This window comes from Mesoplodon densirostris, chromosome 10, assembly GCF_025265405.1.
Source record: "Mesoplodon densirostris isolate mMesDen1 chromosome 10, mMesDen1 primary haplotype, whole genome shotgun sequence".
In the NCBI taxonomy this organism is placed as follows: Eukaryota; Metazoa; Chordata; class Mammalia; order Artiodactyla; family Ziphiidae; genus Mesoplodon; species Mesoplodon densirostris.
In genome coordinates, this window is record NC_082670.1 from 88,231,590 (window position 1) to 88,250,054 (window position 18,465).

At 39.4% G+C, this 18,465-nt stretch overlaps 1 protein-coding gene across 1 annotated transcript in view; it reads left to right on the top strand.

Moving 5' to 3' along the window:
• Positions 1-18,465, top strand: part of TAFA1 (TAFA chemokine like family member 1) — a 487,539-nt gene that overhangs the window by 382,350 nt on the left and 86,724 nt on the right. Inside the window, exon 2 of the mRNA XM_060110896.1 lies at positions 2,704-2,844. Within this exon, the coding sequence (XP_059966879.1) occupies positions 2,704-2,844 (141 nt within the window). The remainder of the gene's footprint in view (positions 1-2,703; positions 2,845-18,465) is intronic.

An 18,465-nucleotide genomic window follows, 5' to 3' on the forward strand; every position in this document is an offset into this window, starting at 1 on the left:
ATCTGGTTCAGTCATCCATCCTTCCAATAAATACGTGTCATTTGATATTAGCTTTAGAGCTGATCATCAGCAAAGTACAGTTGTTTTCACTTTTTCCTTAGCAGAGGAACTCCTTTGAAGGATTATACTGAATGTTAAAATAAACATTTAAATAAAACATTGAAGTACTGTACTGAATATTAAAAATAAAGTATCTAGAGTTGCTTTCTCCTTTCCTCCAGTGATATAACTGAGCCCCCTCAGATAATCTATGAAGCCCCACTAGGCATAAGTTGAAGCCTTCTGATCAAAGGACTGCAGATGTGAGCCTTTTCCTATCAAAGATCTAATTTTCTTTTTGTCATTACAAGTCAGTGGACTAGGCTTTCGTAGTTAGAATAGATTGAAAGGTTAAATTTCTCTGATTGACTAGGGGTTGGTCAGTCACAAGTGTAAACCTTGGGAATCAGGAGATTTGGGTATGACAGGGCCATTCAGACTTTCTAAATGGCAAGGTCCTGTGGTCCTCTGAGACCTGGTTCTGGGCTCCGCATTGGTGTACCTGAGCAGCAGGTGTAATTGGAGCCATAGTTCAACTTGTCAAGACCAGATGAGCTTGTTATTTAGAGCAACACCTCTGGCTTCCAGTGTGCAAATCCATCATCCGTGAGCCTGAGGAGGATGTGGTCTGGGGTCACTGACTTTATTTACAAGGTTTTAATGAAAATGGAGCACTTGTCAATTCCTAGTCCCTTTTCAGAGAAATGGCAGTATGGGTGCCAGGGTGGGACTGGGGAAAGAACATATATCTGGCGTCAGAGGATCTGAATTCTGGTCCGGATGCTGCCAGGTTCTTGCTAAGTAAAAGGTGAGCAAGTGTTTAAGCTGCTCTCGATCTCAGTTGCCTCCTCTGTAAAAGGTAATCATAAGCTCATTGGGCTTTCGAGAGCATATAGTAAATTGAATGTTTATACAGTATCTACCATGATGTCAGTTACATAGTAAAGAGTCAATAACTGGTTAGCTCCTATAATACTATTATTATCACCATTAGTTTTATGGCTAGGTCGTTAGGCTGCTTTAAGTCTGCATCCTCACTAAAAAGTACAGATAACAATCATCCTGTTTCTATCTTTGAACAATTTTGCAATTTAAATGAAATATGTACTGAAAGTACTTTTGAAATTCTAATAATGATACGATGTTTAATGGAAGACAATACAAACACCTGTCCTTGAGGAAATTACATTCCAGTGAGGAACACACAATAAGTACAATAAATAAATAAATTATATGCTGTATTTGAAAGTTACAGGTACCCTGGTGGTGGGGTGTTGTGGGACGGGGGATGGTGCAGTGAGATCATGCGCACTGGCTAAGGGAATTACGACTTCAGTAAGGTGGTCAAATGTGCCTCCAATAAAATAACATTTGGGAAAAGATATGGAAGAGGTGAGAGTGAGCCAGAGATCCACTAGAAGACTGTCCTAGGTGGTACCTAGTTCGGTGGAGACTGTTCTTCAGAGCAACCCTCAAAAGGGATCACGCCTGCCATGTCCAGACAATAGCCTGCAAGGAGACCAGTGCCCCAAGATAGGATGGTGTTGTGTTTAAATTCTTCCCTGCCTCCTGTCTTCCCTCCCTCTGCTCCTTTTTTACAGTGTTTCCTAAGTGCTCACCATGTACAGGCTGGATACACATCCCTTATAGTAATTTGTAGACAGTGGTTGCTTCATAAATGCTTGAGGAATTACTGCCAACTGAATCCTAAATGCCAAGGATCCTAAATGTTATGGGTCCATTCTTGTCAAATGAAAAACATCCTTCCTGAGTTGAAAACTTGATGTTAGGAAAGTTAATTCCTGGTTTCTGATAACTTGGAGTATCTTTTGTGTCCCTGGAGAACTGGCTTAGCTGGTGTCCTGCAGGCTGGAAAGATCCAACTGAATCTCAGTGACATTTGACACACCCAGTAGAGCACCTGTTAAGAACCTAGCAGACAGTGGCATACCCTAAGTTGCCACTACATTCTGACGAATGCATGGCTGACCTGTAACGATTAAGTGAAGCCATATGCCTTGGTCTGTAATTTGAGATTCCATCTAAAGCACATGATGATGTTCTCCAGAGATTCTTTCTATCACTTTTGGGTGAGATCTGGACTGGGGAAATGACTGCACAACTAGATTTTCTATTCATCCCGCTTGAGAGGAGCAGGTGCTGGGAAGGAGAGCTCATTTCTGGGCAGTTTTCTTGCCACTGCAGGTCCTGTATCCCTGTAGTGTCTGTCGCTTATCATTAGTAGGAGTACAGAGAATTCTAAATGCAAAGATAACACAGGGGTGAGCTCCCCAAATATAATGCATTCAAATCTGGTAGCATCTTTATTTTGTGTTAGCTCCAGGCATTCACTACTCCACTGCCTCTCCGTATATACAGCCAGGAAGTGTTGTCTCTTGAGGGCTCTTCATTGGTGCTCTTTGTTGCATTTAAAGAGTACTGCTGTGATGCTTGTCTTCTCCAAGATGAGACATCCCTTGTACATAATCTTGTATGCATGTATATATACATGTTATGGGAGAGACTCCCACAGTAACTGTACCTCATAGAAACTCTTCCTTTTATTTCTCTCACTTTCCCCAACCCCTTCGCACATACCCTCACATGCCTGAATGCCCACTGAATTATTTCTAATCAGTGTCCTGATTCTTTCTCTCTTGCCAGAAGGAGGGACATGTGAAGTGATCGCTGCGCACAGATGTTGTAATAAGAACCGCATTGAGGAGCGATCACAAACAGTCAAGTGTTCCTGTCTACCTGGGAAAGTGGCTGGAACGACAAGAAACCGACCTTCCTGTGTCGATGGTAAGTACCTGGCTTTACCCCTCTCTCTTAGGAGTTCATCTGCGTCGTTACTGTACATAATATATATGTTTTCTTTCATCTAAATATGGTTCAGGATAATGAAGAAGGTGCATCCAAAGTGCTGCAAAGTTAGACAAATGCCAGCCCTCTGCATAGAGTTTGAATTCTTGTTTCTCTGGCTTTGGCATTTTCAAATAGCTGTTGGTTGACCATTGTGTAGAGAAGATAAGGTAAAGGAATCTTTTCAAGTCTATAATTTTGAGGGTCCAACTCATCTGGGAATTGATTTTGGATCGAGATTATGTATGATTATGACAATGATGATAATGGTAGGAAAAAAATAATACCTAACATTCATTCAACACATATTTAATGAGCATTTACTATATGCCAGGCACTGCTCTAGGGGTTCACATACATTCATGAACAGATAGAAGTGCCCTGAGAGTTCACCATGTACCAAACCCTGTCCTAAACATTTCTCATGCGTTATTTTATTTACTCATCCCAACACCCCCATCTTTGTTATCTATTACTATGTAACAATTTATGCCCTCCCCCCCAAAGTTAGCAGCTTTAAATGGCAAACATTATCTCACTGTTTCCATGGATCAGGAATTTAGCTTAGCTGGATGGTTCTGGCTTAGGGTCCCTTCCGTGGTTGCTGTCAAGATCTGAAGGCTTGACTGTTGCTGGAGGGTGGTTTTAAGATAGCCCATTCACAGAACTGTTGGCAGCTGGCCTCTGTTTCCTGCCACATGGACCTCTCTAAAGGGGCTGGGTGTCCTCACAACATGGCAGCAGCTTCCTCCAGAGTGAGTGTCCTAAGAGAATAATGTAGAAGCCACAGTGACCTTTTCTTTTATGATAGAGGCTCAGAAGTTATCCTTCACTGTTTTCACAGTATTATATTGGTTATATAAGTCAACCCTATCTGTTCAGCATGGGAGTGGATGAAAAGGGCTTGAAAACCTGGAGACGGGGACCCCTGGGGCAGATACACTTTCCCTCCCATTTTAAACATGAAGGAAACTGAGGCTTAGAAGGGTTTATCACTATTCCATTGGTCCCATGATTGATAAGCTGTAGCTGTACTAATTCTTGAGCCAAAAGTAACTGACTCTAATACCAAGTCTTCACCACCATCTTTAAACAATTTTATATGCCTGTCAAACAGAGAGTCCAAAGTTCAAAGGTATCACAGATATCTTTCCCCATCTTTATCTTTCATAATTTTAGAGCCAGATGTGAGCTGATCTTCAAATTCTTCATAAGAAAATCAGGGCTCAGAGAAGTGACTCACTTGCTCAGGTCACAAAGCAGGAATTAGAACCTAAATCTCTTGACTTAGGGTCCATGATCCTACCTCTAGATATAGAGGGGGAAGGACACCTTCTAGATTGACTCATGTTATGTATTTTCATTATGAATTATGAGGTGGTTAGAAAGGAAACACACACAAGCTAGACCAAGAAAGGAGAAATTATTTTTTTTTAAGAAAATAGAGGAATCCTGGGAAACCCAGTTACAGGCAATTCAGCCAAACTTCATAGGATTCATAAACTATTTAGGCAGCTGCCATTCTTGTTTTCTTTGTTTTTGTTCTTTCTTTCCCCCATTCTCCTCTCTGTAGACGGGTTCCCTCTTCAAGGATTTTAACTTTTGCTCTCCCACAACTTAGGGATTTGTGTGAAGCTTTTATTTCTGTGGTCCCAACTCTGATCTCACTCAGCATCATGGTATAGCCCAAGTATACTTGACTCACTTCCTGTGTCTTAAATGCCTTCCCCAAAAAGACTGAATGTGATTGACCCAGCTTGGGTCATCTGTTGATCTTTGCCCAATCAGCCACACCCAGAGGGACAAGCACATAGGGCACTCTGTACCATGGGAAGGTCAAGCTGTTTTTAAAATTATGTGAAAAATCCAGGTTTAAGAATACACTGTGATCAGTGGTTCTCAATCAGGCCAATTCTCAGGGGCCATTTGGTGTAGACATTAGTGTCTGCGACTAGAGGGGCGCTCCTGGTGTCAGATGTGTAGAAGCCAGGGAAGCTGCTAACCGTCCTGCAATGCACAGGACATCTCCCACAGCAGAGTATTACCCCACCCCCAGTGTCAGTGGAGCTGAGGTTGAGAAACTTGCACCATGATAATTTACTTATTCTAGATCACAGTCAGCACAGTAAGGCACCTCCGCTGCAGGGAAGGCAGGCAGCTAGTCTAGGAAGGCCATTGCATCCTCTTACAGGAAGCAACTCTTGGCCCTAGAAGCCAATAAACATTATAAAACCATGATGATTTCTCCTAGTCTCTGCCAAAGAAAGCATTGAGCCTGTTAACTATAAATCTCCATTTTGTTTCCAGTTCATTTCTATCACTTATGATCTAGAAATAGAATTGCCTTCAGGATTTGGGTGGAAGACACAAAGGCAATGCATTGTCTGTGCCGGCAGAGGGGAAAATGGTATTTGGCTGTAAGTTTCTGTGAGAGGTTAAGCCACCTAGTGCTTACATTTTGTGTCTCAGAACAAGTTTGTTTGACTTTGGAAACTCTGAGCCCTTTGGTGTGGTAGGTTGAGGCTATTAGTGTCTGTCTTGTGAGCAAAAGTCAATGAAGTATAGAGTATTCTATAGTCTTATGCTGATTGTTTATAATTTCCGTAGCATTCTACTCCTCCAGAATCTTGGAATCCGTTGGCACGTGTGGGAAAAGTCTATGTGTTACTTGGATCAAAACTCTTTTTATGACCTAGATCTCTACATGCAAATTAAATACGAAGTGGGTATATAAATGAACAATTCCAGTGTAGTTATTAAGACCACGAACTGTGAAATTAGGCAGACATGAGTGGAATCCCAGCTGTACCAGTTACTAATAGAATGACCTTGGGCAAGTCACATTTGCTTCCTAACCTGTTTCCTCATCTGTAAAATGGGAATGATAATTGCTTCTGCTTCATGGAGTTGTAGTGAGACCTAAGGAAATCATGTGTATAATGTGCTTTGCATAATGTCTGGTTCTCCTCAAGTGCTCACTAAATGATGGTATCAATTCCTATCTTACTAATAATTGTGGATAATGCTTAGAAACAGACATTGTTTTATGAAGTTTTGTTTCATATGAATTCAATACAGTGGCATTTTAGCCACTATCTTTTGTGGGAACTGCTTCAAACTATTTACCCTGGATATCATTAATGATGGTAAGTCTTCTTCAGGAATGTATGTTCATTATAGGAATTTTGAAGAATACAGAAGTACATTCATACATTAAAGTCACCCATAATATTACTGCTCAGAGATTATCGTCACTTTGTAAGAAAATAAGTATATGTTCTTTGAGGTTTAACCCATCATTAAAGAAAAACTCACAAAGTACGTATTTTATTGAACTAAAATGTTATAGTGCTATCTGATCAATAACTTGTTCCCTTTAATATGAACATTTTCCAGCTTAATACATACTCTTAAAGAACATTATTGTTAATAACTACATAGGATTTCAGGGGGTGGATACACAACCATTTATCGAACTATTGCCTCCACTTTGGCACATTTATGATACATCATGCATTTCCCTTTCTCATTTTAAGAATGGATAGAAACCAGTTTCTATCTGTGACAGCAGTTGACAATCCATATATCACGTTTGTCCTAAACATATTCTGTTCTACATAGTGCATTTCCCATGGTAAGTGTTCTAGTTGCTGTTATTTGCTTTTCTCTGAAATGGCAGGTCAGTTGCCTTTTTATAGTGTTTCCAAAAACAGAGGCACAGCTTGATTTTTTAAAAAACTTATATTGGATTGTTTTAAGATTCACAATCTGAGACCAGATTGTTTTAAATGGAACATAAATTTTGCAGTATCACCTTAGCAACTTATTCAAAAGTATAATACATGATATTTGGAAAGGTTTTTAAAGAGTGGACTTCTAGTTTAAAAGTGATACTCTGTCGCCTAATAACTGAAAATACCAAGAAAACATACTCAACAACTTAAATATTGGCATAGTCATTTGCAAATAATTTAGAAAGCATTATACTGTTGGATGTGCGCATAGCACTACTCTGAGGGAATATAGGTTGTTACACTAGAATTCACATGATGTTGTGTTTTATTAATTTCTATAACCCAAAATAGATGGGAGACACCTTACTCAATATCTTTGGTTGAGACCAACTAAAAATATAATGTACAGTCTTTTTGTAATCTCCAATTACTTTCCAGGGACTAAATTTAAAATAAAATACTCATACACAAGAAGGCGATGACTCAAACATAATTATTTATTTAAGGGAAGAATTTTTCCAAGCAGATGATGTAAGACAAATGAAAATGAATTTCTAGGGGGCTTGTGAAATTATATTTTATTATTCTAATTGATCTATAGTGGCATAAAAAGAGTATCAATCTCAAAGCTTTAAAAATAATTGAATATAAACAGTAATAATAATGGTAACAATAATAAAAATAATGGCTAACATTTTCTTGAAGGCTTACCGTGTACCACTTTTCCAAGTCCTTCAAGTGTGTATATTCATTTAATTCTAACCCCAACCTCATAAGGTGTAGCCTTCTATTATTTCCATTTTACTCACCAGGACACTGAGGCACAGAGATTGGCTGTAAGATTGCTCGAAATCTGATAGCCAGTAGTGGCAGAGCCAAAAGATACGCCTGGGCTGTCTGACTCCAAGGCGCCCATTTCTCAAACATAGGCAAACAAGGATCTAACATAAACACAAGTTATATTCTAAAGGCTTTCTTGCCAGATGCCAAAATATCTGGGTGAGAAGAGAAAGAAAGTGTGGCCATGTGGATACTTGCAGAAGCATTCAGTACTTTGGGCAATACCTGCCCCTTCCCTTTCTGTGTCTTAGAGACGGTTGCTTGATTTCCCTTCCTAAGGTCATTGTCATTGAGCAATTAGAAACATTTTTGTAAATAATGGTTTCAGTTTTGGAGAAAGATTGAAGTGTCATTGTTTAAGACATGGGGGGATAAAATGACTGTTTGATGGGGAGATTTTCATGCATTTTTCTCTAGGATTTTATTCTCATGTACTTTATGTGTATATCCAACTTAGACAAATATGTGAAAAAAAAATCACTACAACTACTGCTTTGTAGAGGAGGTCTTAATTCACTGTGGATTTTTAGCACCAATCTAATTAAGAAAAATCTCCATGATAAGTTGATAGGCCTTCCCTTCTCATTCAGTGTAACTTGTGACTATTTCTGTGACTGATTGCTAGCAAATTTTACCTGGTTTTCTTGTCTACTTAGGCTGGATTACCAGCCAGAGAGCAGCAGGAAGAGACCAGCTCACATCACAAAACTTTCTAAGTTTGATAGATATGGAAATCCAAGATTATTTTGTTTTTAACCATCAGTGTACAGTTAATATAATGAAAAAGGCATCATACTCCTGGCTATTTCCGTGAAGAAAACCCCCCCACAATATATCAGCATATTTTGTTCCTGACTTATCATGATTTAGTTTCCAAGACAAGAGCAAAAGAGACAAAAGGAAAGATACACAAAACTCAGACCCAGGAAAACAAACAGAATAACAGGGAAGGAGACCCACAGTCAGTGAGATAGAGGGATGTAAAAAAGGAGCATGGGAAAGAGAAACCAGAGAGAAAGGGTTAAAAGAGAGAGAGAAGACAGTGGACGCTTAGAAGGAATATTAAAACACCTACCCATAAAATGACTTCATTCATTTTTCCAAACAACTTGTTTGTATTCGGTCTCACAACATATAACTAATTTTAACAAAATAAAGTGTATTTCATAGATTGAAACTTTTTTTTCAAGTTGCATTATTTGAGATTCCAGTACCAGAGTCTTTACAAAAATTGCTTCTGAAGATTGCTCCTTTGGGAAATACATAATAAAATTTTCTTGACCACATACCATTGTATTCCCTAGAGACAGTCATGATAGAGAAAAAGGTCTGAGAAGTGAAGGAAATTCAAAATTCAGCAACAGTTTTCTGTAGAATAGCATGAAGTATGTATGAGAAATACTGCATATAATAGCCCCTTCTTAGCCTTCTAAAATAGTATAGCATATTAAATGCTCTGAGAAGTTCTGCAGACAAGAAACTTACAGAACTTTAGTCCAGTATTTCCCAAACATTTTTGATCACAGAGGCTTCTCCTATGTAACAGTTATTCATAGCCTGCAGACCCAATGTTCCATGAAATGGACTTCAGGCCATGCTGGTATTAGACTATATGGACTGTGTTTTTGTTTTTGTTTCCAGGAAAGCTTTTTAGGTCTTCCAAGACCAACTGATAATTCCTTTGCCCATAGCTCAGTGTTTTTCCTAAGACTGGCTGACCAAACACTGCACAACAGGTCCTGGTAGTTATGAGATTTATAATATTTCAGGGACACGTCAGGCTCAACTGCAGTTCAGAAATCATCTAGAGACCTTCCAGAGAAATATAGTATGGAAAAGTTTAAGCCCTTATTTTTATTCACACATATTAACATTTTAGGGGACAGGGAAGATGACCTATTTTGGTTCTGCCGTTTGTTACTTGTCGTCCACACGTAATAAAAGAGCAAAATAACGAATTGCTGTAGTGGATTAGGGCCACACGCCACAGTAGCTGTCTATGTATGGTTCCTTCATTACCGTCTGTTTAAAACTTGCCTTGTTCTTTCAAGGCAGACTCTGGCTTGTTTAATAGACAGAGGCTGAGCTCAACTGGCTTCATCATGAGGCATTGCTGAAAGGAGATTTTACTGTTCTTGTTACAGGAAGGCCTTTTATAACATCATTAGTAAAATGGTGATATTTTCAGGCACAATTTCTGAATTTTATGTAAATTTTCTTTTGCTCCCCTACTTGACACCTCTTCCTGCCTAGGTACGTAAGGGATCCAAGTGTACATTAGTAAGTGGAATGAGAAGAAGGGTGTATAAGAACTGACAAAGCTTTTTAGACTGTCTAATAAAAGGGCTGTCTCTCTGTTTGTTCCTTGTCAGGATAAAGAGAGTGGGAATTCAGTCTTCAGATATTCCCATACCTCTAGGAGTGGGTGTCCCTTTTTTTTTTCAGTTTAAGGCAGTAAGTTCCAACTGACAGCCCACTGGCAGAAACTACCATCAGACCTATTCCTTAGGTTAGCAGAGTCATGGAAAAATTGACTTTGCTTTCTCTTTGATGGGACACTCCAGTTTCCCACAGGCCTCACCACTCCCTATTACACACCTGGCTCTGGCACATTGATGTCAATTCCTTGATCCCGGAAGACAGTGGAATGTATGGTTTCTGGCTCACAGAGTCATTTTCCTACTCTTCTCAAGTTAATAAGCCAATTAATTTGTTGGAAAAAATTTGCTCTTTGATATAAAAGTAATAACCTCATGTAAATGCAAATACATGTATCCAAAAACAGCAAAGAAAGGATCAAAATAAGAGTAATCCTCCCTCTCCTCCCCTTTCCTACTAATCCTCTTGCATCTTAATCGCCAGAGGGAACTGTCGTTACCAGACTTCTGTGCATCCTTACAGATAATATCTATGCACATGCAGGCCTATGGATACACAACATATAAAACTCAATAAATCAAATGGTGTCACAGTATAAGAAAAAGGTCATAACCTATATTTTTTAGCATAAGAAAGTATCTTGAATACTTCACTCTTTCAGTAAAAGAATGGCTGGTAAACATGGAAAAAGTGCTCAACATCACTCAAGTGAAGACATGTAAATTAAACCCTGAAATGTAATGTTTCATCAGTCAAATATATGCAGAGATGAAAAGTTTAGTAATACCCAGTATTAAGGAGGGAGGAGAGGAAAATTACATATATATCATACTCAGTGATAAATAGCGTACAAACTCAATTAGTTAGCCACTTTTCTTTATTTCATTCAGCAAAAGGGAAGAAGATAAATAGGAAATTTTGTAATGAGACTGGATGTTTGGGGAGCATAATACAAATCGCATGCATTACAACTTACAGTGATTTTATTTAGCTATAGTTCTTAGACATATAATTCACAACAGGATTTCCTCAACAGGATTGGGTCATGAATCTAGACATCATCTAAGAAATCTTCTAAGGATTTTGATGTCCTTTCCAGGGGGAAAACCTAATATGAAAGTATATTTAGTGCAAATACTTGGACCTAAATATAGTAAGTCCCATTGTAAAGCCCATCTTTGTAGCCACTTGAGAAATACAAAACTCTCTGCACAAACATTTGTCATGGTGTGTATGTTGTGTGTGTTGTAATTATCACGTAGCACATCCCAAATCTTTGTCAGTTATCTAGTGGAATGTAGTTGGTTACACAGAATTCCACATTCATCAACAAGAAAATTTCCCTAGCACAGCTACAAAGTCATTGATTTTCATTTATCTACAAAGAGCTCAGGTGTTTTCAAAGACCTGTTCTTGTCTGGTATGAGAGCACCTTTGATCAATTCTTGTTTATTTTCTAAAAGGGGAAAAAATGTTCTAAATCTGAGTCAGCTCCTCATCCCTCTAGGTGGGCTCCAGCCTAGATAAGGCGATTTCAGGGTCCTGTGTCACTAATGTGCTGTCCATATGAATAACGAGCAAGCCTCGTGAGTCATTTCACACTTCTAGGAAAATCTATAGCCCTGTCCTTCTGCAATAGCACTGGAAGCTGCTGAGGGTATCGGTCCATTTCTATGTGGAAGATTCTGATAACTTCACCTAAGGAAGTGGTAACTTATGTCCCCTTCTGAGGCTCATGTAGAAATTTATGCAGATGAGTACTATTTTGAAAAATTAATAATGTATTCTTCCATCCTCTCAAGCTCCTTGAATTTTTGAGGGCCTACTCCCAGCCCAAACAACAAGATATAAATTACCCACTGACCAGAGAATAGAGGCCCAAATAATATTTAGTGTTTAAGTTCAAAAGTCATTCAGAAACTCAGGTAGAAAATTGAAGGATTAGGATTTTTTTTTGCCCCCAAACTAATATGGATGCCATGAGCCCAGGGAGGGAGAAAAGAAGGACCACATGAGTAGGAAAAATGTGGTCCACTGGAGCAAAGGCTATCTGTCACTACTGCCAGAGAGATATGTTACCACCTATGGACCCATCTCTCCAGCTGCCAGCCGAGAAAGCACTTTACACAATAGCTCAACACAGTCTTCATATACTTTTGGTTGCCTTCCAGTGGAGATGATCCACGAATAGCAGCTAGCATGTTGCACGCGGATAGTCCAACAGGAGTCATAACCACCAGTGTCCTAAGGCCTCCTTAGCCTTCCACCCTGCATAGGTGAACCCCAGGAAGTGATAAAAGGAACCTAGGGTCCTTAATTGGCGGGGTGGATATAAAAAGGAAATTTCAGACACCAACTACACAAGACCAGATGGAGTCAAGATCACCAGCTGAGCTAGGACATTGGTAGAAAATTCTCACCTTCCCCAGTGCATCTATTTTATTTATAATCCCTGATACTATTTGGTATTTTCATCATTGCTTCATTTAAAAGACTTAATGGTAAAACTTAATGGATTCAAATTCAGTGTCAGCTAATATTACTTAGGCTGGTATGATTGGGTGGTTAAACAGACACTCATTCAAAGGAAGATCACATTTCTTCAGATTTAGAATGGCATGCTAGTGGCAACTCAGAAATGATCATTCATGATCTCCTTTGGTGCCTACACACTAATATTGCTTTATGCTGGGTACCTGTTCTCATCAACCCTCTCAATAGTGGCTCAAGTGAAAAGGGAAGTTATCATGATAATATACTGGGGTCACCATATCCAAGAGCAGAGAGTACACAGTAGGAGTCCTCAGGGCAGCTAACTGAGCCAGGCTGTATGTGTTCATCATAGCGTTTGCGGATGATGTTCACCTTTCATCTTGGGCTCTTTCTGGGTATCATTTTCATTCTCTTTAATCTGCAAATTAGAGAGGCTAAGTCCGTCCATGTCAGCTGTCAATGGTCTTGTCAACTATATGGGACAGTAGTTATAGTACTAGTTTAAAACTGATAATTGTACTAGTTTATAATTATTGAGTCTTTACTATGTGCCAGACCCTGTGTATTACATGTATTACTTTCTGTAATTCTCACAACAGCAGCCTTATAATACAGGTACTGTTATTATCCCCATTTTATAGAGGAAGAACCTAGTACCTTAGAGAAGTTAAATCATTTCTTCCAAGACATGGTAGCAGGAGATCTGAAACCACCAATGAAGAACTGCTAGAAATGATAGATAGGAAATAGCATCAAAAACACAGAGAGAAAAAGTTCAGAGTACCTCCCATTTCTTGTATTCCCTTCCTTGGAGAATGATACCATTATGCAGGCATGCTAGACTCTTACTTAAGTGTCCTTTCCAACATACACACCATCATCATTCACATCCCATATATTTCAAATCCATCATTTTGTTACCATTTCCTAATTTTAATAATGCCACAGTGTAGACTCTTCTCTTGACCCTAATTAATCCCTCTGATTAAAATGTGCCCTCAGCACTCCTTCCCTACCCCATCTGACTCCAACTTCATTAACCAAGTTATATCACCAACTCCAGAGGTCTTCCCTTAAACCACTGCACCCAAAACTAATAGATGCCTTCCTCTGCATCCCTGGCATATCCCATATAATATTTACCATAATTTACCATAATGTATTATAATCTTCTGTTGACTTGTGATCTTCTCTACTAGAAAGACTCACATATTCATTCAGCAGTTCTTTTCAGAGCATTGACTAGGTGCCAGGAAATATGCGAAACACTTGGTCACGTAACGATGAACAGTTAATCCCTTGCTCTCACGGAAACTCCATTTCAGCAGGGGAGACAGACCTTACTCTAATCATACGTCAGTTTGTTCAAGTAGAAACTACATGTTCTGAAGCAAAGGAATTCAGTTCTCAGAGAGGATGTGATAATAAAGAATCTAAAGCAGTCTGGGAAGCTGAAACTTCTGGGAAGAAGTGACAAGAGGTCTGAGATGTGAGGTGTGACTTAAGCTACTTGGGTGAAGAGCCTTCCAGGCAGAGAACAGCATGGGCAAAAGCCTTGGGTTTTGATCAAGAACTTGAGAAAACCACTGTGGTTTTCTCAAAGAACAATGAGATCATGTGCCAGAAGAGTCTGAAAATACAGGCAGGGGCCAAACAATAGTATTGTAATTGAGCTGTATATCTCCAGTTCCTAGTATAGTTCTTGAAACTGAGATGTGCTAATCAAATACTTCAAGAAGGCAGTAGTGCAGGAATCTGCTGGGGGAAGTTGGAGGGTAAGTCAACCTGGAATTTGGTGAATGAGGAGCCAGCCTTGAGAACCCTCTACTTAAACAGAAATCTCCCTATGCAGTGCCTGACAACAGATTTCAAAACCTGTATACTGACACTGCAGACAATGCCCATGCAAAGCAAATCACATTGCCTTTTTGATATCACCTCCTTCCACACATGCTGTTATCCACCTCGTTGCTGTCATCTGAATGTCTCACAATCTCTCTACACTCGGCCACTCACACTGCTGCAAAGAAGGCTCATGACCACCCCCAAATCAAACAAGCAAAACTTTCTGGTAGAAATTTTAAGTCACTGCTTCTCAATTCTACTGTCTGACTTTAGAAAATATTTTAACTACTAGGTTCATTATGCCCTAATAAAGGGCTAAAGGGTAAAGGGCTTATAATTTGAGATATATTTAAACATGGTGGAGAACTACAGGCTCACATCAGTTTATTTTCTTCCTGATTAATCTGTATGTTCTTTGACTCTAGTTCATTTCCTTATGAATTGACAATGTCATGGTCTATGTAGCAAAAAAAAAAAAGAAAAGAAAAGAAAAAAACTCCCATAACACATATACCCCAGGATGCCTGACCAGCCATTCCTGAAGTCTAGGGTAGTGTGTAAAATTCAAATCAGTATGCGAGCATTATTTGAGCCTACTTTGTAAAGAAGGAGCTAATGGAAAAATGGTTGTTGCTCACGTTACCATGTCCTGCTCCCTTCAAAATCCTCAAGCACATGAGGTTGAGAAGCAATATAATAAAGCCACAGGCACACTATAAAAATTCTCTACTATACTAAGAGCACTTACAGAAAAAGGATAATATAATGGCTACAGGAACTGAAAGTTGTGGAGCGCTATGTGTCAGGTACCCCTCTGAGAACGTTACCAGCTTTTTTACATCTAAGCTTTACGACAGTGCATGAGGTGGGTACTGTGATGATTATCCCCATTTTACTGTTAGGGAAATTGAGGCTCAAAATGAGAAGAGGCTTGCTGAAGGTCACACAGCTACCAAATTGGAGAGACAGTGTTCAATCTAGTAAGTCTGTTAGAAGCATCCATGTAAGATGTTAAGATGGGATTCGTTCCCAATAGACAAATGGACATTTCTAAGGCAATGTGGAATCACTGTACCTTGGAGCACAAACAGACCTGGATTTCAAACCTGGTTTTGCCACTAATTAGTCACATGTCCTTCAGCATGTTATTCCCCTGGAACTGTAGTTTCCTCATCTGTAAAAAGGAAGTGAAAAGAATGTGATGTCAAAGAGTCTATGGGAATATTAAATGAGATAATTCATATAGAACTTTTGATCAAAGGTGGAATTACTCAATATACTCAATTATTCCAATGCTGACTGACAGACAGAATTTTGGTATGTCTTTCTGAGTTAATACCATTTGTCTAAAGCCTGTCATTTTTGAGGATGTCATCTTGTAGGATCTATAGAATTCAAAAGAACAATGTCTAATACTACCTCATGTGTAAACCAAAAATGATAAAGAAAATGGCCCAGGAAAATGCCCATATCAGAAGATTCATTCCACAAACACTGACTCATCCTTTTTGATGCTGAGCATCAGAGACAGAGTGACCAATAGGACATGGTCCTTGCTTAAATGATTATGAGATCTAGGGGAGATGACAGGAAATGGATGATTTCAAAACTGTGTGACGAGGATTAGCCCAGGATGATCTGAGAGCAGGGGTGAGGGTGTTAACCCATGGTAGGGGAGGGCTCTGGATGGCTTCCCAGCAGAATTAACATCCAAACTGAGACCTAGGTATCCAGGTAAGATGATACAGTAAAATGTTCAAGGCAGAAGGAACAGTATACGTAAAAGTCTGGAGTCAACAAGGGGCTTGATGAAGCCAAGGAACTGAAAGACATTCAGTGTGCCTGGGGAGAGAAGAGCATGGGATAGGTCTGGAAGAGGTGAGACCAGAGCAGTCCTTAGGGTGAGCTCATGCAGCACCCTGGTAACCACGTTGAGGCATTGGAACTCTGTCCAAGAGTAATGGAGTCTGGCACTAAAGGATGTTGTGCCAGTAAATGACATGATTAGATTTTCTTAGAGTTTATCAGTACCTAGCAAAGGAATTAAAGATATTTCTTCTACTATAACTGCTGTTCATTGTACTTAGACTTATATTTCTAACAATAGAGAGAATACACCCAAGAAATGCCAGAAAAGATGCAGGTCAATTCTGATATTTAAGTCAATGCTCAGTCAGCAAAGGTATATCAAATTTGCTGACAAAACTCAGAGTGAAGATGATGCAAGAGGATGTGCATCGCAGAGGAAACCCTAGCATCTAATTAGCCAGAAGACTGGAAAGCCCTGACTTGTGCGTATTCAAAAGGTCTAGGACAAGATTCCAAGGTTCTTCAGGAAAACTTTTGGTAATGAATCAGGATCACTGTGGCAAGGTGGGAGTTGATTCCACTAAGAGAGAAAAAGTGAGAAGTGCTGGGATTAAGATGTCTTCACCATGGGAAGAGGAGATACTTCAGGCTAGGAGGATTGAAGAGTACAATGAATTCACCCAGGAGCACATTAGAATCACCCAGAGAGGTTCTGAAAAACATCAGTGTCTTGACCAACGTCCTTAGATATTTGTATTTAATTGAGCTGGGGTGGGGCCTGGGTATTTGTATTTTTTGAGAGCTCCATGAGGGATACTAAACTGTAAACCAAGTTGAGAACCAAAGGTGTAGCAGCCAAGAGCATGGGCTGGTGAGGAAAGCAGTGTGAGTTGGAATTCCAGCTCTTTCTGGAAATGAAATTATTGATATTTTGCTCTTTTAATTTTTCATTTGTAAACATTCCATAAAACATTAAAGGTGGCTTATATGGTTATATCCAACACAGCAAGATAAAGATAAAATGTGATACAGACATGAAAGGAATTTAACTCTTACCCCTCTGTCCTTAGTTTCCTCATCTGTAAAAATGGGAAAAATAATAGCATCTCCCTGATAGGATCAATGCAAGAATTAAATGAGTTAACAAGTAAAGTGATTTACAAATACCTGGCAGATAAGTGCTCAATAAATGTAAGCTATCGTTCTTAACCCAGTCACAATTAATAGGAGAAACAGGACAGAGAGATGGAAATCACAAGGCATATTCCAGAGGACACAAATTAGCCTGGCTGATGCCTTGGGGAGTAACAGGAAAAAAAACATTTAGAAAGGCAAGTTGGGGCCAAATTGCTTTCTTGAGTTCCAGGCTAATGTTGAAATGTGAGCCAGTGTTCATTAATTGATCATCTAATAACATAGTCTCCAAATATGAGGCAAGCAGGTGTACATTGTACAAAATAGAATATATTAAAGGATGCTCAGAGTCCATTCCAAAACTTGGGCTCTGAGTTGAATTGAATGCAAATGTGGAACCAACAGATGTCTCTGTGAAGAGCTGAGATTAAATCAACATAGAGCTTCAAAAATGAACAGCGAGTCACTGGTTATCAGTAATCCCTGGTGCCCAGGGAGACAGATGCTCATCTTCCTGACATCTTGGCTCTCATTCACAGACAGAGCCAACTCCACTTCTGTTGTCCAGATTCAGCCCACTTTATTAGGAACCTCTAAATGGTGCTGAAAATTGTTTCTGCTCTTTCCCCTTTTCATGTATAAATATTCTGAAAAAGAGTAAAGGTGACTTAGATGGATATACCCAACACAGCAGGGAGAGAGAAAATATAATACAAACATGAAAGAAGTTAGGCTGCAGGGAATATGAGGGTAGGAGACTTAAGAGGAGGCCTAGAGGGATGTGAAGATGCAGAGAGTAGGCCATAGGGACCTATAAATATGCCTGCAGTGGGCCACAAATTGGCTTGAAGCCTTCTAACAGGCAATGCAAAGAAGGAAACAAGAGTGGTTGTAAGATTCAGAAGGTCCCCAGCTTAATCCAGGCAACTGCTTAAGAGAGAAATAGCTATTTCTGGAACAATGCTAGAGAGAACTCTCTCCAGGTTTAAATAACGAGGAAACTGCATAAAATTGTCATAACGTCATCACATCCCAACATCCTAGTAGAGCATATGACATGTAGTGGCTGCCAATACATATTTACTGAATAAATGGAAGAGAAAAGAAAAGGGGGAGGGCACCTGTACCATACATCACAAAATTCATGGGGTGCTTTGCCAACATTCCTCAGTGTGGGCTGAGGGCCTCCCACAAGTCAATAAATGTAATTCTAGAGATCATATGTGCAAAATAGCCCAGTGCAGGCATCAGTACTCAACTAGTCTGGCTGAAACCAGAAATAGATTTTAGTCCCCAGAGGAGGGAATAGATTAAGTATCCCACAGAC